The sequence below is a fragment of the Lobosporangium transversale genome, assembly GCF_002105155.1.
Source record: "Lobosporangium transversale strain NRRL 3116 chromosome Unknown BCR41scaffold_16, whole genome shotgun sequence".
In the NCBI taxonomy this organism is placed as follows: domain Eukaryota; kingdom Fungi; phylum Mortierellomycota; class Mortierellomycetes; order Mortierellales; family Mortierellaceae; genus Lobosporangium; species Lobosporangium transversale.
Window position 1 is genome coordinate 730530 of NW_019028994.1, and position 12235 is coordinate 742764.

Sequence of the window (12235 nt, forward strand, 5' to 3'; positions counted from 1 at the left end):
GCGAATGACTAGTAGAATCTTGCCATGCTAACCTGTCCTGTTTAATAAGACAATAGGGACTTGAATAGATGTGACATGACTGTTTTTTCTTTTATAAAATATAAAAGAGAGAGAAAGAGAGAGAGAGAGAGAGAGAGAGAGAGAGAGGAAGAAAAGCAAAGCACAAGAATAGCCTTCCAGGGGTAAATATAATAATGGATTCAAGGGGGGGGGGGAGGAAAGAGAAAAAAGAGTAGGACACAGGTTGATGGGAATGGGCTCCCTCCTGGATACTTGTACATGTACACATTCTGTATAAATATCTCGGTCTATGTGTATCAGTTATTTCACAAAAGGACGAGGGAACAAAGGAATGAAGAAAATGTCAACATGGCCACGGTAATTTATACATGTGTGTGTATTACCATCATATGCCCCTGACTGCCATGTAAAAAAAAAGGGATAAATGTGTTCCACGCCTATGCCCATGCCCATACCCTATGCCCATACCCTATGCCCATACCCAATGCCTATGCCTATGCCTTTGTCTTTTCTTTCCAATCAAACATTCACAAGTCTTTTTTTTCCCCCATTCTTCTCCATTGCTGTGAAATGCGCTAATTGTAAGTACGTATACACACGCAAATAACGCCTGGAGTAATTTTTCTTCCATGAACTTCCTAAAGATCTCTGTGTCACTGTCTTTTTTTTTTTTGGTGTTTATCTGTTTGTCAAACTCAAGATCAGTTGTTAGTTGTTGGACATCAATGCATGCCCATGTCCATATTCATTTGTCCCTTCCTTTAATAGTGAACTGAAAGAATGGGCTTGGCAGTTCACTTTGCTCACTTTATTTTCCTTTTTCCGCTGCCAATCATGCATGAAATGGTTCATGTCCAATGCTTAGTTTCATGGTCGTGAACGTGTAAAGGGGAACTAAAAACAAAAGACCAAAGCAATTATCGTTTATGGACACATACTTTTCACATTGAACTCTTTTTTTTTTCTTCTTTCTTTTCTTTCTTTCTTTCTTTCTTTCTCTCTCTCCCGCCCCCCCTGTTTCTTTTTTGTTCTTTTTAACCTTGACCTTGTTTGGACAATAAAGAAATAAAGGCCATTCATTGGTATCATCTTTTCATATCACTCTTGTCAATGTCCGCTTGGATACTTTGTATTAGTTGCTTCTCATCGAACAAAAGATAAAAAGAGAATGGTTCTCGCAAGGACCCACGTTGAGATGACACATTCATTCAATTCTTTGTTCCCAAACTCCTGAGCAAAAAAAAAAAAAAAAAAAAAAAAATCCCATCCTTCCTTTCCCTTTCCCATCCATTTATTCAGCCCACTCCTTATTTTATATTTTACATTTTTATTTTTTATTTTCCCTGCCTTATCCATTCATTGTCAGATTTTTTTTTTTTTTTTTTTTTTTTTTTTTGTTGTGGAACGATCTCTTTCTCTCTCTCTTTTCATTCTCTTTTCTCTTCACAAACTTACGACCCTTGCAAATCCTCAGTTCTCGTTTATTTCCTTTTCGGACCTTATTCTCCTCTCTCGCACAGCATTCTTTCTTTCTCTCTCTCACTTGTTCATCTAATTCTCTCTCTTTCCTTCAATTATACCAAAGCATTAACAGTCATCAGCAACTTCATTCACCTGTATCTCCGATACCTTTTGTAGAAAAATAACCAAAGATCATTTTTTCATTCCTCTCCTTCGTTCAGTTGCTTGTCGTTTAGAAATAAGCAGGTATTAACGCTCAATTCCAATCAAAGATCATTCCAACCCAACTTTTTTTTTTTATTTCAACGGTCTCTTCGAAATCTTTATTATTTCAACCTTATCCTTATCACACACACACCATCCTCACCCCTTTCCCCCTCCCCTCCCATTGTCATGTATTGTATACATGTACAAAAGTGTCCAACAGCAAACTTCGCGGACCTAATTTTGTCACACATGCATTCAATTCTCCAATGCAACAGTTTTCTTTTCTTTTGCAACAAGGAGGTATTTAAGCAGGAATGCTGGCTATTCAGGCTTTTTTTCTTTCTTTCTTTCTTTTTTAATTACCTATTATTACTTTTTTTTTTTTATATATATCATCAAGCACATTAATTACAGCAATAAAAAAAAAAAAAAAAAGTAACTAGGAGAAAAGAAAAGGACTACAATAGTAATTATACAATAAAGAATGAAGGGTAACAGAACGAAAGAGAGAAAGAGTAAGGACAAGAGGAAAGAGAAAGAGAGTGTGTGAGAACGAGCAGGTGAATAAGGCTGCAGAAAACAAGGCATTAAGGAGAAAGAAGCATTTGTGCGCGTGTGTGAAAGAGGAAACATGTCGATCCTGAATTTGCCACAACAATTTTTTTTTTTTTTGTCGTATGTGGTTTTATTTATTTACTCATTTTACTTTATTTTGTCATATTGATTTTTAAATGAATGGATCCATGTGCATCTTTGTGCATTTGTGAATCATATCAACATTCATCTTCTCTATCCTCACTTCCTTTCATTCTCTTTCTATTACTCTCTCTCTCTCTCTCTTTCTCTTCCTCTTTCTTTCTCTCTCACTTCTCATTTGTTTCGCGCTCGACTCCTTTTTTTCTCCATGCTCATATTTTTCCCGTTCATTTCTGATCAATCATTTTTCTTTTATGAATCATAAACATCAACATTCATCGTCTAACATCTCACTCCTTTTCCTTTTTTCCTTATTATGCGGCTGCAGCAGTAACTGCATCCGACAGAAAAGAAAAGAAAAGACGTTTTTGCATGTACATGTGTAAATAATAACGAATAAAGACAAGGCGAAAGGGTGACAAGGTGAGTTAGTTAGTGGAGTGGTTTTTTTTCTTTTATTTTTTTTTTTTTCACTGTCAAGGTCATTGGTCAATGGACTAAACGATCCAAAACAAATAAAAAGTCTTTTCCCTCCCCTTGGACAACCTATGCTTTTCATACCATTCACCATTGTTTGCAAACAGGAAGGGACATTTTCTTTTCTTCTTTTGAGACTAATTTATTTGTTTACATGTAATTGGACTTCCATCCCATCTCGTAATCAGTCTTCTTTAATGCGGAAGAAATCAACTCAACTCTGTCTGACAACGTGTTCCCACGTTTTTTTTTTTTTTTTTTATTTTTATTTTTATTTTTTATTTTCCTCTTGTTTCAGCTTTTTCCATTTTAGATCTTTCCAGTAATCGCTCTCTTAACGCCACCAAATCGTTTATTTTATTTTATACTTTATTATCATCACCAACATCGACAGTCATAAAATCATTTGTCATGCCAGAGCAAACTGATAAGCGGCGCTCATGGTGGGGCTTCCTTGCCCCCCTAGATCGAGCATCCCATATGGAACCAGGACCACATCCATCCCACTCCGACCTACTAGTCAGTTACGATCTTCATCGGGATATGGATGCAAAGAGTCGGATGTTTGACTCTGCCAGTGAGGCTGATCTCACCATCGCACGGAACGGAGTAGAACAAGAACCAAAGGTTGGAACAGGAGTAGGGAATCATCATGAACAATCATTACGACGCACACCCTCCAAGATGGATCTCTTCAAGAAATCAACCCTTCCCAAAAAAGTCAAATCCAAGGGCGGGTCCAAAGGTGGATCCAAGTTTGCGACCATCACCACAGCTTGGTCTTCAAGCCGGACAACTCTTTCAGGCAGAACAACCGTAGGCTCTATCTCCAGCGGTACTGTAGACTTGAATCACTGTGAGAAAGCCAATATACAGGAGCATAGCCACAATGACCTGATGGTATTCATGGTTTCTGAGCTGCCTGAGATGGTGAACGGTGAACGCGAACGAGATGTTGTATGTTTTTTTTTTTTTTTTATTTTTTTTTTTTTTCCTCTTTCTTTCTTGGGAGGGGGTCTATCTACCATCGTTTTTTATCTCAAAGTCTATTCTCAACCTTTTTCTGTTTTATTTAACCTCTGCTCTCTGCCCTCTGCCCTCCTCCTCTTTTATCGTTTTTGCCTCTTTCTCAAGGCTTATACTATCCGAGCTGAAAGCGCCCATAGAATCATACAGATCACCAGACGTATCTCTGACTTTCTAGACTTTGATGAAAAGGTAACTCGGCACTTTCACAACCATAGATGTCATTGGAGGGAAATAATAATAATAATAAATAAATTGCTAACAAGTAGCAGTACCTTTTTTTTTTTTTTTTTTTTTTTAAAAAAAAAAAATGTTACAATTCAAAAGGTTCGAACCCAATACCCAAAGTCCCGGCCAGCACTGCCCTTACTGGATGAGAGGCGTAAATCATTTCTAGTCAGTACCCGTCAGTTTTTCTTTCCTCGCAAAAATACGGCCGAGAAACTCGAGAGCTATCTTCACAAGGTTGCAACGCATGAGCCTCTTAAAAGCTCCACACTCTTTCGAGAATTCTTGGCAGTGGCACAGGAGGGTGATATGATGCGTTCAACGGATCGACCGGTTCATTCTATGTACTATGCCTCTTATCAACCATCCAAATCCGAACTTAGTCTGGATAGCACAGATCAGTCAGATGACAGTCCTGGACAGGATACACAGATTTCACAGATCTCGGATGACGACCAACTCGATGATGATGTGGATGATGATGACATTTCAGAGCAACAAAGGATATTGGCTCTTAGAATGAGAGGAAAGAAGATTCGACCGGCATTGCCTCAAGTCCAGGAATCTAAAAAAGTTACCATAGATGACTTTCAGCTTATCAGAGTTCTTGGTAAAGGATGTATGGGCAAGGTAACAGACAACAACAGTGATTAGGATAAGGCTGAAGATGCCTGGTTATTGGTTAAATATCAGTTACTTACTTTTTCTTTTTCTTTTCTTTTTTATACCAAAACCGGTTACTATTCATGTTAGGTGATGCTGGCTCGGGAACACAAGAGTGGAAAATTATTTGCGTTGAAGGCCATTTCAAAAGAATGGGTGATCCTGCAAAGAGAGATCGAGCACACTAAATCAGAGCGGAACATTTTAGCAAACGTCGCACGGATCTCACACCCATTCTTGATCAAACTACGACACTCATTCCAATCCCAAGCTCAACTCTTCATGGTCTTGGACTACTATCCTGGAGGTGATATAGCAACCCAACTAGCACAGTATCATCGATTTGAGCCAGCAAGATGTCTGTTCTATGCAGCAGAGATTGTATTGGGCATTGAGGAACTCCATCGGCAGGGGATCGTCTATAGAGATCTGAAACCTGAAAACATTCTTTTGGCATTGGACGGACATATTGTATTGACTGACTTTGGTCTGTCAAAGCAATTCCTTACCTTTTCATCATCCACCTCTGACTTGGCAGAAGAAAAGACGAATACTTTTTGTGGAACAGCTGAATATTTGGTGAGGATGAGAGAACTCAATGTTACTTCACTGCGCTGACAAATCCAATCCTCACGACATTCCATTCTAACTTGATTTACATATATCCATACACATATTCTCTAACTGTACATTAAAATAGGCACCTGAGATCCTATTAGCAGTTGAATATAGCTATGCTGTAGACTGGTGGAGTCTTGGTACATTGGTGTATGAAATGCTTGCGGGTATTGTAAGTATCTTCATATGGAGTATAGACGCTGTCGTTTTGTTTAGCCACTACTTTCTGACCATTCTATTTTTTTTTTTTTTTTTTTTTTCCCCACCCACTTTGGATACAGACGCCATTTTGGGCAGAAAATCATGCTCAAATGTATCAGCGAGTGTTAGAGGATGAATTAGAGATTCCAATAGACATGGAGCAAGATGCTGCCAACTTTATTGCTGGAGTAAGTCAACCTTTGCTTGACATAGATGATGACTAAAAGCGAGAGAAGATGTCTGGAGACTAATATTACCTATTTTGCATATTCTGCTTTTATCTAAACCACAAATAGCTTCTACAGCGCAGCCCTGATGATCGGCTCGGAGCTAGAGGAGCAAGCGAAGTAAAAGCACATCCATATTTCAAGTCAATTGACTGGGATATGGCCTTACAGCGTAAATTACCATGTCCATATATCCCAAAGCTGGAGTCAGAATTGGATTTGCGGAACTTTGACAATGCATTCCTCGATATGACTCCTCGACTCTCACCAGGACAGCACACTCTTAGCAACAGTATTCAAAACTGTTTCCAAGGTTATTCATACACAGACAATATGTCAAATACACTTCCTCGGACCGACAGCAAACTTCGCATGGACCGAACCAAGATAGAAGATGATGATCAGGAGGGGATTACAAGGACGGAGACCACCAACGGCCATCAGCAACAACAACAACAACAACAACAACAACAACAACAACAGCAGCAGCAACAACAACAACAACAACATTATCATCATGGGAATGGTCAACATAAACCTATTCATCGGTCACCATTAGCAACTGTAGAGGATGTGGAAAACGAACCGGAGGAAGGCATTCATCAGTATCGACGTCCAACGTTGTATGCGCCACCTAGTGCAGCCATCTCCACTTTTGTTGGTGCCAAGGCTCAGATGACATCACCCACGTTGACACCACCATCAAGCTATCCCGAAGATGGCCAGATCCCAGTAGAACGAACTTCAATCACTCGCATAGGAGCTGCAGATATCTTAAGAGGATATTCAGGGCGGTCAAGTGTTGATTCATATCGACATAATAGTCAAGGATCATCACATTCAAGCGAGACTATTGGCCGACGTATAAGTAGAGGTATAATAAAAAAATAAAAAAGATAAAAAAGATAAAAAAAATAACAATTACAATAAAAAAAAAGAAAAAAAAGAAAAAAGAATGTAGTTTTTTACTGTCTCTTAATAAGCATATTCTACGTGAGGAAAAAAAAAAAAAAAAAAAAAAAAAAGGAAAGCTCTCAGCCATCCGGAGGTTAGTTTGTAATAATGCGTGTCCTGGCACTCTAATCAAATAATGCACATAAATGGCAGTTGCACAAAGGAGAGATCAGAATCCAATTTCTCAAAGGGACAACGCGGTTCAAAGAAAAAGTTGATGGCGGGAGTGGCTTTTTTAACAAAGTTAAGTCAGGTCATATGATCCAAGTGCTTCGCCCAAATTCCTCCAGTTGGAGCTTTGATAATTAATGAGATACTTGTCAGAGGCTAAGAAAACAATACACACCAGTAGCTGTCTCCTTTATCGGTGGTCAACAGGGCCTCGTAATATGTTTGAGTTGATATGGACTTCACAGCACATTATGAAAGAGGTCTTGGAAAGAGCTACTGATAGACATGAGTGAAGTATCGCGAGAAGCCTTCTCCAAAGTGGTGGTAGTTCAATTGCCCCACAGAGACACAGGACGAACCTCCTCATACTTTTCAATAAAAAGCAATGGTTGATAACGTTTCGCTACCAATCTTGACACCTGTTATTCATATATTACTCATGTAAAAGACGTGTACACAATACTCTTTTTTTTACGGTGATTCATCAACAAATACCTCTTTACTCTCAACGGCATGCTGTTTATTGCTTCACTTAGTCGCAAGGTCTACATGATATAACATGCGCAAATCTACATTCACTGCACATACTGTATTTGAATCGGTAGTCATTGATCGATTGACTTGCTGCTGTCACTGTTGTCTGCAGTGTTCCTCCTCTAAAAGCCTCTGTCTCCAATGATGTCTCTACTGATGGGACTTGATGATCATCAGCTTGACTTGAGGCTGCTTTGGACTTGTGTCCCATTGGTGATGCTGTCACAAACTATTTGGATGCCTCATATATGACCAAAGGAAGGGATTGCTCTTTTATTGCTCCTCGTTGCACCAGAAGCTTCCTGTTGACTTCAATCAGCCCAGTTACATCTTGAATACAAGTGTTGTTGACATTAAGAGCTGTTTGTTTGGTGCTCCATTTCAGTCGATACTGATATTGATCGCCCTCCTTCACAATCTGCCACACCCGAATAGAGACATCCTTAGATCCTGTGACCAGAAAGTAGCCTTCTTCAAAGATATTCCACATAAGGGTTATAACAAACCCGCCTTCAGATGGGATTACTACCAAGCACTCGCTTGTCTCTGCATCCCACACTCGCACCGTCCTATCACGGCTGCTCGAGGCAATGTACTTTCCATCAGACGAATAAGCTATCTCTATGATCTCCTTAGTGTGCCCTATAAGCGTATACAAAGCAACTCCCGTTTCTATATCCACCACATCAATTTGTCCATTCTCACAGGCACAAACCATCCGTTGGCTACATGGTGAAGATAGCCCTATACTTTTATAACGCCCAGGTATTGTATAACAAAGCTCACCCGTTTCTGCATTCCGTACTTGCAGCTCATGTCAGGGATAGCCGTGATAAACCACTATTCTGCAACCAGCAAGCGTGCAATTGATAAAAATGCCCATTTTTCCACCCTTTACTTCAAATCAAAGGTCACCTGAATGAACTGTCCAGACTCTAAGAGTACCATCGTCATCATATGAAGCAAGGTATTGGCCATCAGGTGAGAACACTACACAGCTTGCAGCTTTACTGTTGCCCTGTAGAGTGTGGATGAGCTCTCCTGTTTGTGTGTTCCATATAGTCACATCTCCATTGTAATGACCACAGGCATTTTGATGGTCAATAGGTGAGAAATCAAAGGCGTAGATTCAAGATGTTCTTTTCAAATAAATTATTAACGTTTGTATTTACTCAAGTTATATTCTCTTAGCGTGGACATGTTGATGGACCCACCTATTCCAGATCGATGTGTCTAAGCAACATTCTATCAAAGACTAGCCCTTCAAAAGTATTCTTAGCGACCTCCGGACAAAAGTGTCTACACCGTTACATCTAATGTTTTTGTTCCACTTGAAAATCTTGCTGCTTTCCAACTGCAGAACCTCGCTAAATCCACTGACCAGTATTCACCTTCATCCGTATTGTCCATTCACTGCTCTGTCCTTCTTATGCTCCTTGTCCTTGTGCATGTCTCCAAGTTCTGCTTTAGATCAATCTCATAACATATTGCTTGACATCTAGGAGCTCCTTTGTAGGTTTGGAATCCACACCATCTGCCTCGGTCTTGTATTTTTGTTTCTTGAACTCCTTGACCCGGTCTTGCGGAACAACAAAAATAAATGCGACCTCCTTAGAGCATCGGATCCACTTTTCTTCTTGCAGCATTCTCAAAAACTTTTTGAAGGACTCACTTTTGATTCCATGATCCTTGTTCGTCGTAAACTGGAATAGCTAATAACATATCCACGCAGTGAAAGGTTTTGCTGCTTGGGATCCATAACGATCCTTGCATACTGCTCACATAGCGGTTAAGGGTACTGAAGAAGTTAACTTTCGGCTTAGCTTTGGGGTTGATACTTATTTCAGTGTTGTCATCAAAGTTCCTGACCTTAAGACTACAGTTGCCAATCCGCAGCATGCGCTGAACATAAAATTCGAACGTTATTCCGTCGCTTTGTTCAGGACTAGTCTTCTGAAGACATGTATTTCAGCTCATTCTCCACGCGCTTAACAACTACATCAGCTGCAGATCGGATAAAAGGATCCTTTTCCAAAGACGGTCTTTTTATCTTTCCAAACTTCCACCATTTATGCTGGATCATCATTACTTTCAAAAAGACTAACTCTACGTTTCGCGTTCATATCCCCTGAGTTGTATGCCAACATTGGAAAACCGTACAATGGCAATTCTTCTTTTGCAGGGTTTGGAAGATCCTGCTAACAACCTACTGTTTGTCAGCATACTCTGGGCAAATTTGGGAACGAATTGGAAGTTAGTTTTTGATATAATGTCAAGAGCAATGTTTAGAGCAAAGCAGAACGCCTCTTTCTGTGAGATACTTTTTGAGTTTTAGACACAACTGTAAAATGTTACGAGGGAGTTTTTGTGCCTGAATGAGTCACGTGCATTTTTAAAGTAGTAGGGACAAATGTAATAATGGACGAGGGCGATGGATTATTAGTAGGATTGAATGTAATGACATCTAAGAGTGATCTCTTCATTTGTGTGCAAGAAGAACATTTGTTTAATTAATTGACATGACAGAGAGCAAGTTATTCGCAAGTTGACATTCGTTGTAAAAAACTACACTGAAACTACTAAAACTGCCAATAATGTAGACGTTCCACAGAACAGCTGTAAGGCGAATTGCTTTGTCCTTTTAATCTCCACATCACACAATTCCCCATTGGAGCTCACAAGAAAACACTTTTTCACCCACCACTGAACAAACGCCTCTTTGAAATCATTCTTCTTTCAAGGACGAGGATAGAATAAAATCCAAAGGGCAAAAAGGGAAACAACAATCCATGTTCCGTACTATCAATCCCCCATCACGAAGTGTACTCTCGCCAGCACTGGCTCTGAGACTCTTCGATTTCTACATGAAGGGCGCCTGCACCATAGACGATGATAATGATATCGTGATGGAGCTATGCCTCGATGCTGACTCTGTGTTGTCTCGACTTCAGCGGCCAGCACGAAAGTCACTCGCCTCAATACCTTTCACCTCTTCAGCCTCTCCAGTTTCCAACGGAGACATAACTCTACGCCAAAACATTGCCTCTGCCTACTATAAGCTTGCTCGTTTATTTGAACATCTTGGTTACTCAGACGATGCCCAGAGATGTGACAAGAAAGCTAAGAAATGGGGATACATCCAAGGAAACAGCAACAATGACATCAATAACAGCAATAATAACAACAACAACATCATCATCACCAAACACGAAAGCACAAGAACTAGTAGAGCAGAACAAGTACGGACCACTGCAACCATTTCAAAGAACATATTCAATCATAATGAGCCTCCAACAGCCATCAGGTGCAGCTTGCCAGATGCTGGTGCTCACCTGAATGACACCCATCAGCTCGCGTATTGTCTTTCTCTGCTTCTTACTGCCCCTATCCAAACAAATGACCTCAATGACCATGAAAAGGACTGGTGTCAGGCCATATTGAACGATCAAGATGAGCATAAGTGGTTGTGTAAACTGGCATCAGATGTGATTGAATTGTTCATCAATGATGAGATCAAGGCTGAGACATCTGTCGCTGAGGTTGTGGCTCTCTCCCCAGTCCTCGATCAAGCACAATTCAGAGCACTGCTCAAGGCTTTGATCAATGTGATCAGCCAGAACATTATTCTGGAGACTCACCTGTTAACAGGACTGGCTCAACTGATGCAGCATGCCCCTCCTGGTTATCTCGACTCGGATGACCTTGTTGCCATCCTCAACTCTCTCAGTTCTCGCTTACAAGGCACACATGGTCAGTCCATCGAACATCTCTATCGTCTGTCAGCTACAGTCTCACATGTCCTTGATGCCATGGTCAACAACCAAGTCAAAGGTCTGAAGCGAGAACAACTCCATGAACCACTTGCTGCATACCTCCAGGGACTGAAAAGCAGCTCAGATCCGCATCTAGTCTACCAAGCAGCTTATGCCTTCCAAGCCTTGCAGTATATATCTGACGACGAATCAACATTACAAACCATGCTCCGACGGACATCAGCAGTGGTCCGAGGAGTGTTTGGAGTAATAAGTGCAGTCAAAGGCTTAGATCTGAATGCCTTCATGGATGAGATAAGCAATATTCAGGAAGGACTTCCTTCTGTGACAGGTACCATTGATATGAGTCTGAAAGTATATACTGGTGCAACCTCACTCTATGAGAGTGGATCGACATTCAGACAGTGTATGGAAGAAGGACTCAGCTTTAGTCACAAGTCAGGATGGTATCCAGCACTGCGTGGAGCTGATGAACTAATCCAGAGCGGCGAGTTCACCAAGTTCAAGACCCTTGTGTGTGAAGCACCCTGCCGAAATGATACAGCATTCCAATGGGGACTATGTCAGAGACTAGGACAGATTGCAGCAGATACACAGTGGACCATGAATATTCGACAGGATGCCATCACACTCTTAGGAGAGATGTACAAGAATGACCAAGAGTGGGGTAATCATACACATGTCAAGCAGTGGATCTTAAGTATCCTTATAGAGCTATCCTCATTATCACCGAATGATCTACAAGGTACATATTTCTACTCTTCTTCTGTGGATATGTTTGGATGTTGGCAGTGCTCAGTACATGATGATTTATCAACTCACTCCATACACATATCCCTATCCTTCTCTTTCCAGCTGTAGACATTCTCTTGAATGAACTCAAGAAATATGGAGATCTCAAGGAACAAGAGCTATATAGGAATTGTGTTCAAGGGCCAGTGACCCAGCATCCCTTTATCATCATACACCCTCCACCTT

The 12235-nt window shown here is 40.5% G+C and overlaps 2 protein-coding genes across 2 annotated transcripts; one reads left to right on the forward strand and one right to left on the reverse strand.

Annotated features, from left to right (window-relative positions):
* Positions 1-3273: 3273 nt before the first annotated feature.
* Positions 3274-6822, forward strand: BCR41DRAFT_395876 (kinase-like domain-containing protein; the record flags this gene model as incomplete). The annotated part of the gene is made up of 8 exons (XM_022028761.1): positions 3274-3819; positions 3997-4080; positions 4216-4746; positions 4870-5358; positions 5480-5569; positions 5679-5786; positions 5895-6699; positions 6809-6822. The coding sequence occupies 8 exons, from the start codon at positions 3274-3276 to the stop codon at positions 6820-6822; spliced, it is 2667 nt and encodes an 888-aa protein (XP_021881978.1).
* A 2128-nt stretch (positions 6823-8950) lies between these two features.
* On the reverse strand, positions 8951-9631 carry BCR41DRAFT_395878 (hypothetical protein; the record flags this gene model as incomplete). Its single annotated transcript, XM_022028762.1, has 3 exons — positions 8951-9196; positions 9297-9437; positions 9590-9631. The coding sequence occupies 3 exons, from the start codon at positions 9629-9631 to the stop codon at positions 8951-8953; spliced, it is 429 nt and encodes a 142-aa protein (XP_021881979.1).
* Positions 9632-12235: the final 2604 nt, after the last annotated feature.